Here is a 20,933-nt window from a genome sequence, read left to right as displayed (position 1 = left end):
TATGAAAATCCTGAGGTCAGGTGGTTTGCATGTACATCTTCAGAGATGAGTCACCAGTGCTCTGTCTGGCAGGGGCTGTCAGCAGCCATGTTCTGCTGCTGCTGCAGAATTCTTCAGCAACTGAAAGTTACAGATACTCAGCACCTTGCAGCTCTCTCCATGATACCTTAGAGAATTTGATCTCTGAGATGCATAAAAAAATAGAAATCCAGAATTTTTTAATTAGCACCTCAACGGAATGTCATGTTCTTCCAAGAAACAATCTCCAATTTAGTATTATGTGGACTACTTTTGAGGACAAAGCCATTTCACATATAAGTACCAGAGGAGTCATTCAATAATTAAAAAAATGAAATAGATAATAAATATAGTAAATTGAGGATATATAATTCTGGCATAAAGGTTATTTACAAAAGTGTAAGAATATATAAAAATATAACATAGAAAGATATCTATGGCAGTTTTAAGATAAAAAGTATTGCATTTGTATTAAGGCTGGTTAATATTAATTCAATGCAGAAATGTCAATGTGAATAACAATTTCAACATGTCACGGAAATACAACACCACAGATTAAATGGAATGATGCTATGAAACCTCTAAAACTCGTACTCAAAATGGTTCATGATCTGTCTGTTGAATCACATAAAAATATGAAGAAGTTGTTTAGATAAACATTGCCAGATTTGTATCATTTTTACTTTTTAAATAGTTGCTAGAAGGCACAAGGTACTACCATCAACAAGTTACTCATAATAGAAGTGACAGCAGCAACAGTGGAATTTGCCCCAGCATGTCTGAGGGAGTTCCAGCTGTGGGGAGGAAGGACTGTGCTCTCCAGACTGCCAACCTTCCACACCATCTGTGAGCCTACCCATAGCTCCTGCACACTCCTGCACAGTAAAAGTGGGATCAATAACAAAAGGGAAGGGTTAGCTTAGTCAGAAATGAAACACGAGTTCAGCAAACATTTGGGGATGGCATAAAAGCAGTCCCCTACTCCGCTTGGAAATGTATACATTTTCTGTATATTTCAGTGCATTCTTGGTCTGACTGCAAAACAAGAAAAATTTGCTAATTGTAAGCTATCAAGCATTAGAACTGTACATTTTAGGAATTTCAGGGCAGTGCAGAATCTTGACTAATGCAGCAGCAGTACTGTTGGTCTGTGTTATCAGGCATTTTTTTTTTGCCATCTAATTCTCCTGGAATGTGTGATGTACCTGAAATCACATGCTAGAGTACGAGGAAAATGTTCACTCATTTTTAATATTTTCCACTGGTTAACCACAAACGGTAACAGCAGAGTGCATGTATGAGAACTGGAACATGTACCTCCTCAAGGAGCAAAAATTGCAACATTAAGAGTAGTATATTGTTCTTCTCTGCAATGCTTTTAAAAAATTTTGCTCAGAAGATAAAAATGGTTTTATTTCATATGAGAGTCAGTCCAAAAAAAACCCCAAAACTTTTAAGATCCCAATTTTAGTCCAAGTAAATTACTTCATTTATTTCACATATCCTTAGCAAAGCAGTATTTTCATCAGTGATACTGGTGGGCAAAGTTTATTGTAGGAGATGTGAATTATGTGAAATGTGAATTATTGCTCCCATAGTGTCCTCAAGGAGTTAATGGCCCATGCAGGATGTGCAAGATGATGTCAGCATGTAAAAACTTGTGTCCTGCAGCTGGCATTGGGAACTTCTTATTTGTTCCAGCAGCTACCAGCTAGCTGCCACTTTCCTGGTCTCTGCCACTGGTGCAGGCCTTCTGAATGTCAGATGAATCTGTTATTTCTTTGAGTTTTATTTTCTTTGGCCCTCTTCCTCTGATTCTTTTAGCGTTTCCAACTTTATGTTGTCAGTATTGTGATCGGTGGATGAATTTGGCTTGGGTAAGTTCCATCTCAATCTTCTCAGGCTCCTATAGCAGTCTTTTCTGACGTTTTCACTGACCAGAACATAGATGATTGGATCAGCAATGCTGTTTGCAGTGGCTAAACACAGAAACACTGTAAAAGTTGAATATATCTTATTTTCAAATGGACATGGGCAGTCCTGATGAAGCATAAAGTATATGGCTCTTACTATGAGAACCAGATGATATGGAGCAAAGCAGATCACGAAAATAGTAATAATGGCAATAGCAACATTCTTCACTTTGGCTTTCTCACGACAAGTCAAGCTGCTGCTTCTTTTTGTAGCTCTGAAAATTTTGCAGTTTGTAAAAATCAGGATCAGGAGGGGTATGAAAAATCCAAACAGGAATCTAGCACAGCTGAAATAAGCCAATAATAAGTTAAGGGGCACTGTCTCAAAGCAGGTTTTCACCTCTGTACAGTTTTGCCCATTTTCCATAAAAAATACTGGCATGTGGATTCCTGCAACCACAGTAAAGAGAAAACCAACTATTATGATGGCATTTTTCTGTTGTCTTCTTCCCCTTGATTCCAGAGAATGCACCAGTGCCATGTAACGATCCACAGAGATGCAACACAAAAGCAGAATGCTGATGTAGATACTGCAGAAAAAGATGAATCCTGTTATGCTGCAAGCAGTGTCACCCATGGTCCACTTGTGCCCATTTTGCACATAGATAATCCAGACAGGCAAGGTACATAAATACATCAGGTCACACAATGATAAACTGAAAATGTAGATGGCAACTACTATATTCCTTTTGATTTGTACAAATGCCAGCAGAGAAGTTATGCAATTTGCTGGAAGGCCTATTGCAAAAACAATGCTGTAAACAGCAACCAGAAGTGTCTGACTCTCTTGATAAGGAATTTCTGGGCAAGTGGAGTTACAATTTTCATTTAGACAGTGTTCCATTATTCTTTCTCCAGCTGATATTTCCTAAGAATCAGAAGACAAGGTGGAAAGTTAGCATTGCATCACTTAAAAATATGTCAGTAAAGGTTATGGTCCCATAGGTGCCAACTTGACGTGTTTGTGGAGCAAGTGGAATGGAGGATGTTTGAAAGGTTCCTCCTCAGACATGAACTGAGAAAGAGAGGGTCACAACATCCCTCCACCTCTGAGAGTTGTACTGGATTCTGGTGGCTATGTGGAAGCTCTCTCAAGGGGGATCTGAAGTTTTGTCCCTGGACATAAAATCAACCATCTCCTTTTTGTCAGTTCCCATTCTAAAATCATGCTGTAAATGCTAAAACTGCTATCATTCCTCATGCCAAGTGTCACCTGCACCCAAAATCTCACATGGGGATCAGCCTACAGAAATAAGGCAGATGAAGTTGTGGACCAGCTTAGACATATTTGAAGAAAAAGCTGGGTTCAGTATTGTCCCGTCTTCAGAATGACGGGAGAAAAGAATCTTCACTGTTGTGTGAAGAAGATGGCACAGTACTCAGAGCAGTGACAGGACCTGAGGGAATAGCCTGAAGTGGTGTCAGGGGGGTTTAGGCTGGCTATTGCAAAAAGGTTCTTAACACAGAGGGTACTTGAGCTGGTGTTAACTTATGAGCACGGTGGATGCAATAAGGGAGGGCTGGTTGTGATGCATTTTTGCTGCCTCTAAGCATCTGCCACCTTTGGTGGAGGAGGAGGGATCTCTTCTGGGCCACCTACCAATCTGTGGTGTAGAGGGGATAAAAAAGGTGCTTGATTTCAGGGTCAGCAGGGTTCTCTGCCCAAGCCTCGTCTGTGAACTGACATACAGAGCTTGTCCTTGATTCAAAACATGCTTGGTGGTGTGAGAGCTGCTGTACACTGCACACCACAGAGCTGCTGTACACTGCACACCTCAGAGCTGCTGTACACTGCACACCACAGAGCTGCTGTACACTGCACACCACACAGCTGCTGTACACTGCACACCACAGAGCTGCTGTACACTGCACACCTCAGAGCTGCTGTACACTGCACACCACAGAGCTGCTGTACACTGCACACCTCAGAGCTGTTGTAGGCTGCACACCTCAGAGCTGCTGTACACTGCACACCTCAGAGCTGCTGTACACTGCACACCACAGAGCTGCTGTACACGTGCACACCACACAGCTGCTGTACACTGAACACCACAGAGCTGCTGTACACTGCACACCTCAGAGCTGCTGTACACTGCACACCACAGAGCTGCTGTACACGTGCACACCACAGAGCTGCTGTACACTGAACACCTCAGAGCTGCTGTACACTGAACACCTCAGAGCTGCTGTACACTGCATACCACAGAGCTGCTGTACACTGCACACCTCAGAGCTGTTGTAGGCTGCACACCTCAGAGCTGCTGTACACTGCACACCACAGAGCTGCTGTACACTGCACACCTCAGAGCTGCTGTACACGTGCACACCACAGAGCTGCTGTACACTGCACACCTCAGAGCTGCTGTACACTGCACACCACAGAGCTGCTGTACACTGCACACCTCAGAACTGCTGTACACGTGCACACCACAGAGCTGCTGTACACTGAACACCTCAGAGCTGCTGTACACTAAACACCACAGAGCTGTTGTACACTGCATACCACAGAGCTGTTGTACACTGCACACCTCAGAGCTGCTGTACACTGAACACCACAGAGCTGCTGTACACTGCACACCACAGAGCTGTTGTACACCTGCACACCACAGAGGGCCTTGGAGACCTCCCTTTCTATGGTAAAGCACAACAGGTGAATACAGCTCACAGTCAGGCAGATGGTGACATCCAGGGCGGGGACATGGCGCAAGTCACACACCACCTCAGTTACTCATCAGCTTGTCTACCCCACACACCTCAAAAAAACACCTTCAGGAGTGGTTGAGGGTGCTCTCTCCTTCCCTCCTCCTGGTTTTACACACTTCTCCTCATCCTGTGCTTGTCTGAATATTCTCATTTCTGTAAGGCTTCCCCCAGAGCAGTCAGTGGTGGTGCAAGGCAGCAAACAGTGGAAGAGTTCTGTGGACACATGGCTCCCAATGCTTGTTTGTCTTGCCTCCTCCCCTCCCACTTTTGCTCCAAGTCTCCTTCCCATGCTCAGCACCCTTGAGGGAGCCTCAGGAAGGAGATGCCTGTGACTTTCTAAGCTACCTGCCTGGAGCAGGCATTTTTCCTTGGTGTTTGGCATATGGACTAAGCCACAGGGCTGGGGCTGAGCTGAAGAGACCTTCACATGTAAATGGCTGTCAGCGCCAAGCACGACGCCTCAGCTGACAAAGTGCAGCCATGGGCATGGACCTAGCCTTCAAAAGAAAATCAGGTGCTGAAGGACTGTCCTGTAGCTTTGGCCTGTCAGCTTTGGAGCTGTGGAGGAGGAGTGCTCTAACTCAGAGCCCAATATAAGGAAGGAGGAGAGGAGGCCATTTGTTCCACTCCTCACCTCTCCAGGCTCTCAGCCCTGTCCAGGGAAGAGTCTTCTTCCAGTGGCCACTGCATCCACCCCCAGTTCAGAGCTTCACTCTCTCCGCTCAGTTCTCCAGGCCTGCAGAGAGGTTTCTCCACAAAGCAGCACTCAGCAGACAATTTATGACATTTCTCCTGGTGATGTTTTCTCTTGTTTTGACACACCCTTAAGGGGAAGGAAGTAACACCACAATTGTCCACCCTGTGAGTAAAGTCGACTTCTTTGTGCCTCTACAGCCCTCTTCAATTGAAAGCATATTCCTGTCTTCTCAGACCTTTAGAGTTTAATAGTTTGATGCTTGGCTCAGCCCAGATGATTCCCAGTTTTTCCTCCGGGATGTCGAGGCTAACCTGCATCTCAAATATTAATTCAAATGAAAACCAGTAATAAGTACACCAGTGAAAAAAACTAGACACCATTTTCTATTAATATTTGTGATGATCAGCCTTGGTTTGAACACCAGAACTCAAAAGATTTATCACACCTGGCAATTTTCAAGCATTTATAAAGGGTAAAATGTAGTGATGATGACACGGATGAGCAATACCTAAGAAAGCATTTGTGAGACACAAACTGTTCCAGTGAGTTATCTTTGCTGCCCTGAATCCTTCAGTTGAGCAAGCTTCTCCACAGTAGCTGTTTTCACCTTTTATGGCCTGTCCTGATCTGGTAGGTCTCACCAATCATAGGTGTTACAGATGATGTGTGTTGCATCAGCAGCTCAGTGTATTTTTATCAGCACTTTGAGGCTTCTTGCTCTGAGAGCATCACTGCACGAGACATACCGCAGTTATCACGCGCACCTTTCTCACCTTCAAGATGTGTGAAACATCTCACCTTCCAGAACAGAGAGATCACGAAGCACCTGAGCAAAAATCACTGGGAGATGGGGTAATCTGCTAAGATTTGCTGCGTGCCTGCTCTGTATTTACACTCTTACATTTCTAATATTCTTATGTTGTCTCCATGCTGTTAGACGACTAGATAATTGCATTTCGTACTCCTAAAATGCAGTGGCTCCTGCTGCTCATTTGGGCCAGTTGCATTAATCTTTTCTCAAGAAAAGTCTTTTCAGTAACACTGAAGTGAAAAAAAAAAAAAGGGAAATGAAAACAAGTGGGAAAGCAAAAGGCTTTACTTTCTTTTTTTTGTTGTTTGTGTATGAACTACTCATGTGAAACTGTTTAAGTTTCCAAAAGAGAAGTTGGAGTGATAAGAATAGTCACTATTAGAAAAAGTAAAAAAAGAAAATTACAGTTATGGTTACAAGGCAGAGAGGGATAAGTCAAAAAAAAGCACAGTATAGGACAGAGACTGGTTGGAAGTCTTTGGAGTAAGTCATCTGAGAGACACAGGAACAGGAGAAAAAAAAAGGACACAGTAAAATCCATAACATGAGAAAAATTACATGAGCAAAGCACATTAATTAATGTATATTTTATTTTCTAATATTTTTCTGATCATCCATCTCTTCCAGGCATTATTGTTAGAGCCAAAAGTTTTGAGGAGTTTATGAGGACATTAGGAACAACGTGAAACAACCATCACCTCTGTGATGGTTAAAATGAAAACAAACTTTCCCTTCACACTTTCCTTCCTGTCCCCAATATCTGTAGAGGAAAACAACCTGAGTGTCTCAAACCATAAATCAGCCTTCAGTGAAAGAGGACCTGAGTTTCTCCTGAGGGATTTTGTGTGCTTTCCTGGGTAGAATGTGGTGCTGGAAGGGTTTGACACGAGGGTGCCAGCAGGACGTCAGTTGGACACTCAGATCTATATTGAAACACATCAGTTCCCAGATGTCACATTTCTGCCGCCTACAGTGCTTGTCACCAGCAGTGTCACTCCTCCAACGTCTGAACCTGGGCTTCTCCTCATGCAGAACTTACAATAATTGCCTGAAAATTATCAACTGATAAACTTTTGTGTCCCTTAACTTGAAACTAAGAAATTGCTGTGATATTTGCTCTGCTGTTCTTGAAGGAAGGAAAAATGTTTATGGTGTCTTTGAATGGAAACAGATCATGGCCCATATGCCCAGCAAGTCAGTGAACTGCTTTATTTTTTTTTCCATTATTAATTTAAACAAATTAGCAAATGAAGTCACTCCTGTAAGCAAATCTCACCATAAAAAGGAGAAACAGCCATGGCTGCACTTGGTTACCCATCAGACCAATCATTTTTACTGACACACACAACACAGTGAGATTTGAAACGGAATAGTTTGAAATTTGAACATAAACCCATTTTCAAGCAACTTGGTTTCAAATTTGAACATAATATATGAATATATAATCTTGGCACAATATAGTTTCAAAATTCTGTTTAGGAAAAAAAAAGCCTTTTAAGGCTATCCTGGCAATCCAGCCTGAGCACAATTCTATCCTAAAATATCTTTCTTCCACTGGTGGAGCAGATGATCCCTCTCTTGCCTAGTGCTGGTTAAAACAAGTTTTGGCATTTGTAGCTGAAAGCAGCAATACCCTGGGATTAGCTACACAGCCTTTATATTTAATTCTGTGTTGCAGATATGAGATGTAATGCAGTTATATTGCATCATATTACAAAGATATTAATATGAAGTTGATAATAAATATAAAAATAAAGAAGGTGCATGGTAGAAGAGAGAAGTTATTAATCAATTGCCTTTCAGGAGGGGAGGAGCTCAGCAGTCTTTCCTGAGGAGGAAAAGATACTTGATTTACCTCAAGATAACACTGTTCATAGCTGTGAACTCTCAATGACTGTAGATTTTTATCACATAAATCCATACATCCACTTCCCCCTTTCCACAATGTAGAAATCCCACAATAGTACTAAATGTGCTAATTTGCTCAAATGAGCAGCTGTGGTATTACTAAGAGGAACTGTCATAATTCAGGTTTGAATTATGAGGCCCAGTTTTAAAAAGTGATCCTTCCTTAATCTGGGTGTCCTAGTGCCATGGTACCTGGAGGAGTACTGCACAGGAGAGAAGAATGTCTGGTGGGTGAGGGAGAAATGTTGACAAAAGATCCTTGTACTGGGTTTAAGACCACGTTATTCAACGTACATAAAAGCAGATAAAACTGCTTAAACATTGTAGGTAGAGGAAGTTCACAGGTGAGAAATGGACCCCAAAATCCACCTGTACCAGGGGACTTTGGTTTCCTGATTCAAAGACTATGAGTCAGGATTTTGTGATTTCAGACCTATCAAAAGTTTCTCAGTCCTCCCTGAGAGCATCTCAGAGTGCAGCTATTGCAGGGCAGATTTACTCTCTGGTACCCACCAACTTGTGTGGAAAAGATCCCAGAGCCAGAGGGATGGCTCCATGGCCAGGAGAAGAAACAGGAAGCCCAGAAAGGCTGTCATAAATTTGGGGCTAAAGTGTAAAGCCTGTCAAGTCAAAAGGCTGAGGTAAGTGTAGGTGTTGGAGCAGCAGCAGTGAAAGTGAGCAACTGAGAGCAGCTCTGCTTCACACCTCACCACACCTGAAACCACCAAGCACTCAATGTCTCCCTAAAGCTACTGCAGCTTAATTGGTGACCTTGTCATTAGGGGCTAGTTGTATATAGCTTCTGTTAGTTAAGTGGCCAATTTGGAAGCCCAGCTGACCAAACTTTCCTACTGGCTTGTGCTGGAGCTAAGAAGTTTTAGAAGAAGAGGATGAGAGTGGTGATTCCCATTCCTGTCTCCTGCATCAGGGTGCTCAAGGATGCTGAAGCACAGCCAAGTTCCAGCAGATTTGGCACTAAGGGTATAGAAGTGGATGGATACTGCTCTGGATTACTAAAAGAACAGGCTGGGATGTTGGAGAACAGGCTGGGATATCAGGGAACAGGATGTTTTAACAAGGTGAGGAGGTCTGGCTGTGCTGACACACTGTCAGAGATGAATGTGTTTTATTGCCAGGTTTAAGGAAAATTTGACTTCAAGCAGCTGAGCAAAGAAGCACCAAGACCTCTGTCCAAACCCACCAGTGTACCCCTTAAAAAGAGGTGCTTTGTTATCCTTTAGATTTTAGGATTTCCCCAGAACTGCTGATATCATCCTCCTTATTCTTGGCTTCCAGGCCTTCAAACAGGAGACTCCTGCTAAACCTCTGGCACCTGCAGTGAGAAACACACTAAGAGCCATAGAAAGGCCCAGTCCAGAGCCATATCCACCCCAACCTACTGTGACTCAAAATCATCTCTGGGATCAGAATATGTTCAGCAACTGAACATATTCATAACCAAACACATCTGATCAAACTCCCAAATCCACAAGTGTCCCCTCTTTCCTTCACTGCCACCTTCACTGCAATCATTACAGTCACAGGGATCACAGGCTCTTTCTGCATCCCCAAAATGCATTTGTCTCTTTCATCCCTGTTAAATCCCCCAGTCAGAGCATGGCTTAACTGTGCTGCAAAGAGTGAGCACAGATAGGATGGCTTCTTTTTCCAGGAGTGGGAAAATCTGAAGATAGTGTTGGGCTTTGACCTTGTGGCAGTAGATTGTCTGTCCCTGATGGGAATCTTGGCCCTGCCCTCGTGGGTCTCTATGGAAGCTGCTGTGGTGGCATCATCAGTACTAAAGATGGTGCTGGGGAAAAACAGAGCGGAGAGTTGCTCAAAATAATTTAATGATCTGTTAAACCTGGGCTCACTGACATAATGAGTGGTACTGACCAGTTTAGGTCGTTTCATCTTAAAATTGTTTTACTTTTGTCTAAAGTGGATGTCTCTGAGCAAGTAGGGTTTGTAAAGCCTTGCAAAAACCATGGTGCCTTTTTTTACTTGAAACAATCCTATTTTTAACAGTGCCTACAAATAGTATTTGTAACAGTGCTCTGAACTTAGACACAAATATTTCCTCCTTCTCCATTTACCGTGAAACACAATTTCTTTGTTCCTTTTTGCCCTCTGATTTGCTCTCAGCTAATTGGAGAACTTCCATTTTGCTTTTTGACATCGAGGTCACCTCCTGTAGCTACCTTACCATACCAACAGCAGGGCTTTCCTCTTAAGATTTAGTGATACCAAAATAAAGGCTCAAAGGTTCCTCTTTGCATGTACACACACCTCTGACATCTCTGTGGGCACACTCACTTCTGCCAATCTGTGGTATTTTGTCTGAGTCGTCATCTCTGATCTCTTCTGGATCTTTATACACCTACCACAATGAGCACTTTTGTTTGTTGGCACACTTTGGGTATATCCTGGAAGACGTTAATGTAAAAATCCCAGTAAGGAGACATTTCCCAAAGCATCCTGACACTTGACAGCAAAATTATTTGTATGATCATGGTGAGGCTGTAGGATCAGTGTCTCCCAAGAGGACTGGGAAACGCTGAACCTGAAAGAGCCATCTGCACTTTCAGGCAGAACTCTGTGCAGAGGGGGTGCCCAATTCAAATTAAATTTCTTTAAATTTCTCTAAATATAGTGTCCTGTGTAGAGAACTTTGAAAAACTTCTCAGAAGAAAATCAGTCTTGCCCATTGTGTGCTAATGAGCACAATAAGTGGGTTTTTTGGTTTTGTTTTGGTTTTGTTGAGTTTTTCTTTGGTGGGGAGGGGAGTTTTGTTTTTTTTTTTACTTTCTTTTGGGTTTTTTTTTGTTTCTCCCCTACACCCCTCTTTCCCACAACGAAGTTGTTGGAAGTTAAAGAGCTGCTGGTTTAGAGGCAGCAACAGATCTAAATGGGATTATGAGAAAGACAGGTTTAAAATAAACCCAGATGCTCTTTGGTCTTTGGAAAAGTAGTCAACTCTGAAAATATTTGACAAAAAAAAAGTTAATTTAAACTCCAGTTAGCCTCCACATCCCTGAGTGCCAGATATCTGCAGTGCTGTGGGAATAAAAGTTGGAGAAAAAGAAGGAATGTAGTGTATCCAATTAGTCTTTATAGACCAGCAGGTAACCATCAAGGTAAACTTGACATTTAAATGCCTACCTTGGTTTTCCAGCAGAGTAAGGATGAGAGGAAAGGCTGGATGTGAATTCTTCTGAAAAGAAACCCAGCATTCATATTTCTATTATAATTCTGCATTCATGGCTCATGCACTGCAGCAATAGCTAAAGCTCACCTCACAGCAACCTCTATTCTGCCAAAATCCTTCAATTCTAGTAATCATCTATCCCTGACTGGAACTGAAGTTCATTTTTAAGATAAATATGTTTTTTGTAGGAAAGGGAATTTATAAGGAAGACAGGTAGGAGGGGCTGCATCAACTGCAATTAATTATTACAAACCCAGGCACTACATCAGTCACAAGGAGACTCAGACTGTGGTGAGGCATCAACACAATCTGCATTTCTTGAGCACAGACACGCGACACGGAGAAACAGTGACCAGAAGAGAACAAAGGGAAACCCTGCCAAATAGAAGTAATGCCTTGACTCAGAGATGGAACACTTACCTTTTTTTTCCCCTTTTTTGCCCTGGTTTTCACAGAGGAGACGATGGAGTGCTCCAGCTCGTGCCGTGCTCAGAGGCTGCTCTGAGCTGGAGGAAGTAGCTGACGATACCACGTGCAATCCTGAGTGCTGTGAGCTAAGAGAGCTTCTGTGGGCACAACTTCATCAGAGTCCCCAAAAGCGTGTCACTTCTAGCTGGGTGTGCACAGAAAGCAGAGGCTGCCCAGTGCCGGCAGAGCACCTAGGAGGAGAAGCAGCCTTAAAAATTGTTTGCTGTCAAATTCTGTCATTTGTACAGAATTGTACAAGCATGGGAGGTTGGGAGGTTGTACAGCAAGTGGGAGGTTGCTTTGGTGACTGCCAGGCTCTTGTTTGGGCTCCTGTTCTGGATGTACACCTAACTCACTGCAAACATGCCCCAGAGAGACAAGGGACTGATGAACTGCCCCAAGCCCTTGGCTCCTTGGGGCAGAGCACCTGTGGGAGGTGCTGATTCCTACAGTGGAGGAAATTCGCACTCTGGGAATGAACTCACCTGAATATGTGTGAATTGGCTGGGTATTGAAAAATGGGAAACAGTGTTAGAGCCCAATAAATGGTGTGGTGATAGGAGGGAAAGCCTATTCTGGTGCCAGCTGGGATAGAAAAGGCTGAGAATGCTAAAGGAGATTTGATGGTGGTTTAAACACCTTCTAGAAGTAGAATTGAGTTGCAGGAGTTCCTTAATAGCAAAGAGCATTGATTAGAAGGACCATATGATTTTTACCAAGTGCCCTAGTTCAGGCTTTATGTGAGGGAGGAAGAAGACCCCAATATTACAGTGCCAGTATGTGAGACCTGTTGCCTGTGGTTTTGCAGATGCTGTGTGTCACTCAGTCAAAGTTAGTTATGACCTACAGGCAACTTCTCCATCATCTCCTACCAGTTCCACTTTCAGTGAGGTGCTCACAGGACCCCACAAGGGTCTGTCAGTGCTTGCAGACTGCTGAGGGCTAAGGAGGACAGGAAGGAACTGTAGGATGGCAACCCAAGGTAAGCAGAAAACTGAATTTACTTTTGGTATCTGTATTGAAAGTGAAACATTTATTCTGAAAATTAAAGAAATGCTTGGTATGTACTTTCATTCTGGTGTAAAAAGGTTACTTTGGTTCTGTTCTGGAGGAGGCTTCAGGAGATGGGTCTTTCTGTAAAGAGCAGTTTATTCTCAGGAACCAGAAGGAATTGGGGAAAAAAGAGGCTGAAGCTGGTTTCCGTCTGTGGAGGAGAAGAGGTGAAATTTCTGTCTGTACCAGCTCAGCTTGACTGGACATACTGCTGGAACCTATCTGTGCACTGCCTCAAATGTGTGATTTCATGTTTTTCCTTCTCTGTGTAGAAATCAAACCCATAGGAAAACACAATGAAGGAATAATGTTTCTGAGATGACTACAGCTGATTTGTCTCTGTGCCTGTCTTTCATTCAGACATGTGGGATAGAAAAGAGCAGAGTGCTCTGAGACCTGAAGAACAGGAGTTCTCACAGAGACCAGGGGCTCTTCTGTGGTATTTGTCATGTACCAGCTCACGGTTCCCATTTGGCTGCAATCAGCTGTGGGGTCAAATACCTGCCTGATTGTTTTCTCCATGATGTTGGGTTTAGGATAGTCAGAGACATATTTGCATTTTCCAAGTGGATTTAATGATGAAACTTTGAAAATTGCATGATCCTCTGTAGGGAAATGAAAGATGAGACATCTCTGTGCCCTTGAATCTTCCTGTCTCTGTTCCACGGCATATGAAAATGCTCTATGTTAATGTCATCTTCCCCTGGTTGTGACCAACTAGAACCTATAAATGGAGGAAATATCAGATCATCTGCCTCTCCTTTCTCCACCTGCAACTGAATACAGGGTTGTGTCATATATTGCAAAAGATTACCCAGGAAGACAATTTTGTACAGTTGTGCATCTTTTGTGCAGGTAACCAATGTTTTTTTTTTTTTTTTCTTTTGGAAAATGAGAGAATATGGCTTTAAATTTACAGCATGGGAAGTGAGGAAATGAAAACAGTATCTTGAAGTACAGGTCTTACGAAACAGCCAAATATGTGTCTCTTTGCCTGTTACCAGGCAGTGCACTGAAGGGGAACAGAGCTGCAACCTGTCTGGGGAGTGCAGCATATACAGGATGGCAAAAAGGACTTTGTTAATCATGAGCAAGGCAGGGAAGTGCCCAAGAATCTCTAGGACAGCAGTGTCCAAGGGCTAAGAAGCACTGAGCACTGAATTCTGCTCTGTTGTGGCCAAAGCACTGTATGAGTGCCCCTGCACTGGTGTGATCCACAGCTGTGCCTGGCATAGAATCTCAGCAGCCTGGGCTATCTGTGAGAGTGACTGTGATGCTGTTGGTTTGGCACAGAGACAAAAGCTGGCCATGGTGCTTTTTTTCCATATCAGTCTATATCAGGATCAACCACAGGATGTGTTACACTCTGCTGAAACTGAAGCTCCACTTCCTCACAGTCATTTCGTACCTGCAGAGTATTTCTCTTACACACGAGGTGCAGGCACGTACCCCCCTGGCAGCCAGGCCAGCTGAGTGGCAAAACCGCTGAGCTGAGCCAGCACAGAGCATATTAAGGATTTCTGTCTGACCATGCACACCCAATCCATAGCATGCAGTCTGCAGGGAATGCACACAAGTCCTGCTGCTGGAAATGAAAAACATGGGGCTGTCAGTTGCTAAGATTTTTGGTTCAGTGGCTTTCCTGCATGTGATGGGTGGGATGACACAGTCAGATTTTTGCTGCTTAGTCAATCTGCATAAATCCTTGCATTTCATATCTGTGTTGGAAAGCCCTCCTGCTTCAAGTTTGCTTGGTTTTGTGAGTGGTGTGTAGAAATTTGGCAGTTCTCCTTTTTCACCGGTGTAGTGATGTACTGTGTGCCTCCACTAAGTTGAATGTGACTGATCATGCCCTCATCAAGGAAAGGTCTCTCACTCTGAAAAGCTCTACCTGTGTTTGACAGTCCTACCCTGTCACATGCTGGGATTGATATGGTCCCTATCAGGATCTTGCTGGCAGAGCACAGCTGGTTGTCACACAGAGCTTCTGAGAGACTTGTCTGGGATAACAACAGCTTTATCCTCTGATAGTAAGAGTGGAGAGGTGCCAGTCTGTACCTTGGAGTCCTTGGGATGAGGTGGGGCTATATCTGACAGCTTTTTTGGGTCACTCTGCTGTCAGTGGTGTGGCTGAAGCTGGCACACGAGTGTGCTGCTGCAGCTCAGGGAATTTGGCTCCAAACTTTGAATTCAGTCTCTGGACATGTGTGCTCCCAAGCATCCCAGCCCATCCACTTTGTCCTTTTGTTCAGCTCCAGCTGTCAGAATAAAAGGAAACTGAAAACATGATGAGTTAGCAGGCACCCATCACTACCTGCCATGCCGGGCTCGGCTCTGCTGCTCACGCTGCACGTGCAGCCCTGTGACCCCAGATTTGTCTGGTTTTCCTTCTTATACTGAGAAATTCTTCTCTTATACTGAGAAACCCTAACACCCCCACAGGGGTAGAAAGGTTACAGTTGTTAGCACATGGGGAGGAAAAGAGTGCGGTTCAGAGAATACCCAATTAGAATTTTTTTTACAAACTCAAAGCAGTGGCAGTGCTGGGCCAAAACCTGAAATTGGTTTAACTCTCACAGATCAGAGAAGAGTTCAAGCTGGTTTTGCATCTTGTGCAAAAGGCTAACATGGCTACCCCGAGCTCTGTGCTACTGCAGGGCTCTTATATTTTTGGATATTAAATCTTGAGTTAATACAAAAACTGTGTCAACCATGGAAACAAAGTCATAAAATTCATCCTCCCATTCCAAATCCCGAGGGAGCGGAGTGGCTGAAGGACAAGGAGTTGACATACACAGCAGTGCCTTGGACAAACCTGGAGTTCAGATAAACCAAATCTCACTCAAACACTCTGCCATAAATCTAAAAATTTTTGACCATTGTTCTCGCCTTAGGCTCTGTAAGAAGGCTCCTGTGATAGGAGAGGGGAATAACAAACCAGATGATATAACATAAACTATTCAGTGCAATATAAAGACTACTCAGTGCAAAACAACAACTAAATAAACTATTTAGTGCAGCAGTTTGCTGTGCAGCCAGGCTGGACTGGCTGATGCAGCAGGGATTCAAAGGGATTTGGTGTTTGCATTGCATCAGCTCCTCCTGCTGTGGTCAGGGACCCTTGCTGCCAGCTCTCCAAGGCAGAGATCCCAGCTGTCCACCCTGCAGAGCTGCACCAAAGCCCCACAGGTGGGTGGCTGTAGGAAGCTGGTACCCTGCAGGATGTCACAGGGTTGGCAGGTGCCTGTGGGTGACCCCACGTCTGTGCAGGGGCTCAGCACTGAGGGCCACCTCAGAGAAAAGCTGCAGACAGGAAAGCAGGAAATGTTTTGCAGAACAGAGATAACATAGAAATAATGCTCTGTAAATGGTTTGATTTACTGATTTACATGTTCAGGGGCTGCCATGTAAGCACGCAGGAAAAGGAAATGGAACAGAGGAGGAGGGGGAGGAAAAAGCCAAGAGGACAACAAAAAGGGCTGGCAGGTTTAATTGGGAACAGGACTTGATGTACTGGGTTTTCTCCTGAGCATGGTGTGTTGTGGAAACCTGCAGTCACACATGGACACTCAGGATTGTGAGCCCTTTGGTTCAAAAGGATGTCTGTCTTTATAAAAATGGGCAACTTACATCATCTTGGGGTCCTTCTGCACTCTGAATTGACTGCTGTGTACAGCTGGAATCACCCTGAGCAAACCAGACCTTATCAGTTCCTGAGCCACTGATCTGAACTTCTGCTGTGCAATGGAGGAGTCACAGAGGGTAGAGTTGTGAGCCCTGTGCTCTGTTGCTCAGATTTTCTCAAGAAAAGAAGACTTCAAAGGTCTCAGTGACTTCCTTTGGGGTGAACCCTCCCTTAGCCTCAGCCAGCAGTGGGGTGCACACTCCTGCCAGCAGCAGGTCTGTCTGCAGAACCCTGTGCACAAGTGATTTGTGTGAGCCTTTGCCAGACTTTTTGTGATCCACCTGACTGCACCTCAGTGGGGAAGCTCACAGACCTGGGCAGGTATTGTGGTATTGTATTTACAGGGTGCCCCCTGGCAGGAAGGAATGATGAATCTGACTCCATGTTCTAGAAGGCTAATTTATTGTTTTATAACACTATATTATATTAAAGAATACTAAACTCAGCTATACTAAAGAATACAGAAAGGATAAGTATCCAGAAGGCTAAAAAGATACTAAAGAAAACTTGTGACTCCTCCCAGAGTCTCGACACAGCCTGACCCTGGTTGGCCAATAAGTCAAAACAATTCACATGAAACCAATGAAACAATCTCCAGTTGGATAAACAATCTCCAAACACATTCCACATGTGAGCACAACACAGGAGAAGCAAATGAGATAAGAATTTGTTTTCCTTTTTCTCTGAGGCTTCTCAACTTCCCAGGAGAAAATCCTGGGTGAAGGGCTTTTTCAGAAAATATGACTGTGACAGGCAGGCTCTACTTTACAATTATTTGTTTCTTAATTTGGTCACTTCCTTTGTGTCACTGACCTCCAGTGGGGAAACTGAGGCTCATATGTGGGTGGTGAGCTGGGTGATGATTCCACTCTGCAGCGGCCAGGCCCTGGAGCCATCTCCTGCAGTTGGATGGTTCCCTCTGATGTCTTTTTTGAGGCATCTCCTCTGAGTCTTGGGAGGTGCTGGTGGGTGTGAAAGACTCTGCTGGAATCATAGAATAGAATCAGTTAGGTTGGAAAAGACCTCTAAGATCATCCAGTCCAACTGTTAAACCAGCACTGCCAACTTTGCCACCAAACCATGTCCCTAAGTTCCACAATTACACATTTTTGAGTGCCTTCAGTGAAGAGTTCAAAAAATGTATTGTTATAAGCAACTTAATTTTTTGAAGAAAGGAAATTCCCTGATGTCGGTATGATATTAAGCCTCCAACTAAAGTGAAAGATTTAGTGGGGCATATATTTGGAGATACTTGCTTCACTTTTTCTCAGATAAATTCCCTGATACAGTCTGAAAAAGGAAGTATGGTCTTTCTTGAGATTTTTATGTATGCATACACCCTGAGGAGAAAGAAAATCCAAGCTTTTCCCCCTCCTTTCCCACCAATTTTTCAGATCCTCTTACTCCATCATAATAACAGAACAGACAACAGAAAAATCTACTGGAAATCACCCTTGGAAACACTGACTTTTGAGCTCTGGCACATTTTTTCAATATAAATATATCTTGCTATAAATTGGTCTTCCTATAGACACCTGGGATTTTGTTCTGTGTTCAGCAGTTTGGTTTCACTTAAACAATGAATTTACAGCCTCATTTTCCAAGCACAATTTCCATGCCCTCCTTGGTGCTGGAAATGTACTTTTCTGAAGATTCATTTGTGAAGCAACCATTTAAATGGGAAAGATTCTCTGACATTCAAAATCATCCCTTCCATCATATTTTCTCCTGACACTAGCAGCTTCAATTATTTTGTAAATAAAATTCCTCGTGGAAAGGAGAGATGGTGAAGCTTCACCTGGTGCTGGGGGTGGCACAGGCACATTTTAACACCTTACACTGGGGATGGGAAGTCTTGTCTGTCTGTCTGTCTGTCTGTTTGTCTGTCTGTCTGTGGTGTGTGAGAGTGATTTCTGTTGCAGCTTTTCTGGAGTGACTTTGCAGAGTGGAAGCAGGTGGACCTTGACACCACAGCTGTCTGTGCACTCCAGGCTACCCAGATGTGGGATGTTTTTGCATGAAACCTCTGCTCAACCAAACCTGCAGGTTTCAACATTTTAAGAAATGCAAATATTTTATAATTCTCTGTCAGCTTTGGTAGCGTGTGCTGTCAAATAATGGGAAGAAAACAGATACAGCTCAGTTCTGGACTCATCTTGTGGTCTCTTTTCATTAATCTCATCTCTGTCTGAGTTTTAGCTTTCTCTGTTTAGAGGACATCTGTGCATTCTTTTAAAGACTTCCTCCGCAGATATTTTGAGATGAAGTGGCAAAAAGATACTGTGAGAGACACAGTTATTATCACAAATTTAAAAAACAACAACAATAAACCAACCAATTATAGATATCTATATATAATGAGACATGGATATCCTAGAATTTTCCAGACCCAAATGCCAGTGCTCCCACTGACCTGGCTGAATGGAAGTGTCTGAGATCCCTGCTCAGGTCCCAGGCAAAGAGGATCACTGGCAGGAATCATCTTGGAGCTGCAGCTTATGGAAGACACACAGCAAATACATGGGTGAAAATAAAGGGTGTCTTGTTATACCACCATGCACTGAAAACCACAAAAATGCAAACACACCCATAAAAACTGTCTCCCATTTCCAAGAAACACAAGTGTCCAGGAAATGTTTTTCTGTCTGAGGTGCCTGATCAGCTTGGGTGACATCCTGGCACTTTCAGGAACAGGAGGGCTTTGAGGACAGAAGAAGAAAGAAGATGGTGCAGAAAGAATGCAGTGTCTTTGCTTGGTTTCAGGATGTTTGAGATACAACATCAAGGGGGCTCTGGGCAATGATAAACAAACTCATGTCTGCAGCAGAGAGATGGATGTGAATGTCTGCAGGTAGCTGCAGGAACAGCCACTGCTATCCTGCACCTGGTTTGGGGTGGGCTGGAGAAACCTGACATTGCACAGCCAGGCAGTGCCTTTGCTCAGGACTTCTTTAAAGACCAGGAAAACAGGTCCAAGCCCCAAACCAGCCTGGCCTTGAACACTCCCAGGGATGCGGCAGCCACAGCTGCTCTGGGCACCCTGTGCCAGGGCCTCAGCACCCTCACAGGGAAGAATTTCTTCTCAGCACCTAAACCTGCCCTCTGACAGTTTGAATCCATTATCCCTTGTCCTGTTGCTCCTTGTAAAAAGTCTCTCTCCAGCTCTCTTGTAGCCCCTTCAGGCACTGCAAGGTCTCCCTGGAACCTTCTTTACTCCAGGCCAAACATCTACGACTTTCTCCAGTCCATCTTCACAGCAGAGATGCTCCAGCACCCTGAGCATCTTCATGGCCTCCTCTGGGCCTGCTCAAAGAGATCCACATCCCTCTGGTGTTGGGACACCCAGATGTCCAGCAGTGGGACAGAACCCCCTACCTTGACCTGCTGCTGAGGACATGGTTGGCTTTCTGCACCCCAAAGTCCTTTTTAGCAGGTCTCTTAATCCTTCCTGCTTCTGTCTGCTGGCTGGTGGAATGACAGCCAGGGATATGTCAGCTAATCTTTTTGCCTTGAATTTTTACTTTAAAAAATTATTAGTAAAATGGACCCAGTGGATACCAGGCCTCTTTCCCTAAAAAGCTTCTTAGCAATCCAAAGCAAGAAAAGCAGGAGGAGTAATGAAAGCTGCTGTACTGTTTATAAAAAGACATCTTCTGGTGTTCTTTGCTACAGTTCTATGGTTCCCTTATAGTGGTTTGTTGTAAAAAAAATTATGAGCTTATCATGGTAATCTAAGATTTGTGCCCTTTCTCCTAGCAATGACATTTCTGTTAGGGCACCGTCTTCTGTCTCATGCTAGAGGGAGTCTTAGTAGAAACATCAGTGATAGGACAACAAAACAAGAAATAATCTGTTATGATGTCTAAATCCTTTTGAAAAATGGCAATAACATGCTGGTATTTGCTCTTCAAAGTATTATCCATTATTTGGGAATGAAGGAGCAACCTCTTTTAGTTAAAAACCTTATCAAGCTCAATCACAAAATCAAATGAAAAGCTGTATTCAAATGTAACCTAATTTATTAAGTGAATTATTAATTTATTGAATAAGAAATTTAAACAGTCTAACATGAAAAATCAGATTCTATCAGCTCTTGATCTTTCTTTGGTAACCACCAGATTACAAGCAGTCCCTAATTCTATGTCTGCTACTGAAATTTCAGTTCACTTTATTTTAGCATATTTGAAGGGAGTTTGTTTATGGTACAACTGATGGGAAATTCCAGACGGAAAGGAGGAGTTAGCACATAGAGAGACAGACCTGAGCTTTTCTTCTAAGCCTTGGTTTTTTTTCTGAGAAGGAAAGAACAAAACAGCACCACCCTTTCACCAGTGCTTTTTCATCTGGCTGTGTGGGTGGTATGTTGAAATAATAGTTTGGTGGAGATTAAAGAAAAGAGTGGCTGCTGT

At 43.5% G+C, this 20,933-nt stretch overlaps 1 protein-coding gene across 1 annotated transcript; it reads right to left on the bottom strand.

The window, feature by feature from the left end:
- Window positions 1–395: 395 nt before the first annotated feature.
- Window positions 396–20,072, bottom strand: GPR132 (G protein-coupled receptor 132). The gene is made up of 3 exons (XM_074542247.1): window positions 17,338–20,072; window positions 11,739–11,977; window positions 396–2,859 (listed from the first exon to the last, which is right to left on the bottom strand). Exon 3 carries the CDS (start codon window positions 2,833–2,835, stop codon window positions 1,807–1,809), a length of 1,029 nt encoding a protein of 342 aa, XP_074398348.1. The 5' UTR covers window positions 2,836–2,859; window positions 11,739–11,977; window positions 17,338–20,072; the 3' UTR covers window positions 396–1,806.
- Between the last annotated feature and the right edge of the window lie 861 nt (window positions 20,073–20,933).

Source organism: Zonotrichia albicollis, chromosome 6, assembly GCF_047830755.1.
Source record: "Zonotrichia albicollis isolate bZonAlb1 chromosome 6, bZonAlb1.hap1, whole genome shotgun sequence".
Taxonomy (NCBI): domain Eukaryota; kingdom Metazoa; phylum Chordata; class Aves; order Passeriformes; family Passerellidae; genus Zonotrichia; species Zonotrichia albicollis.
Note: the sequence above shows the minus strand (reverse complement) of the source record. Positions and strands in the feature narration are given on the sequence as shown.

What these genes read in the sequence shown, in the direction of transcription:
- GPR132 (XM_074542247.1), bottom strand. Translation starts at nt 2,835, where the DNA reads ATGGAACACTGTCTAAATGAAAATTGTAACTCCACTTGCCCAGAAATT.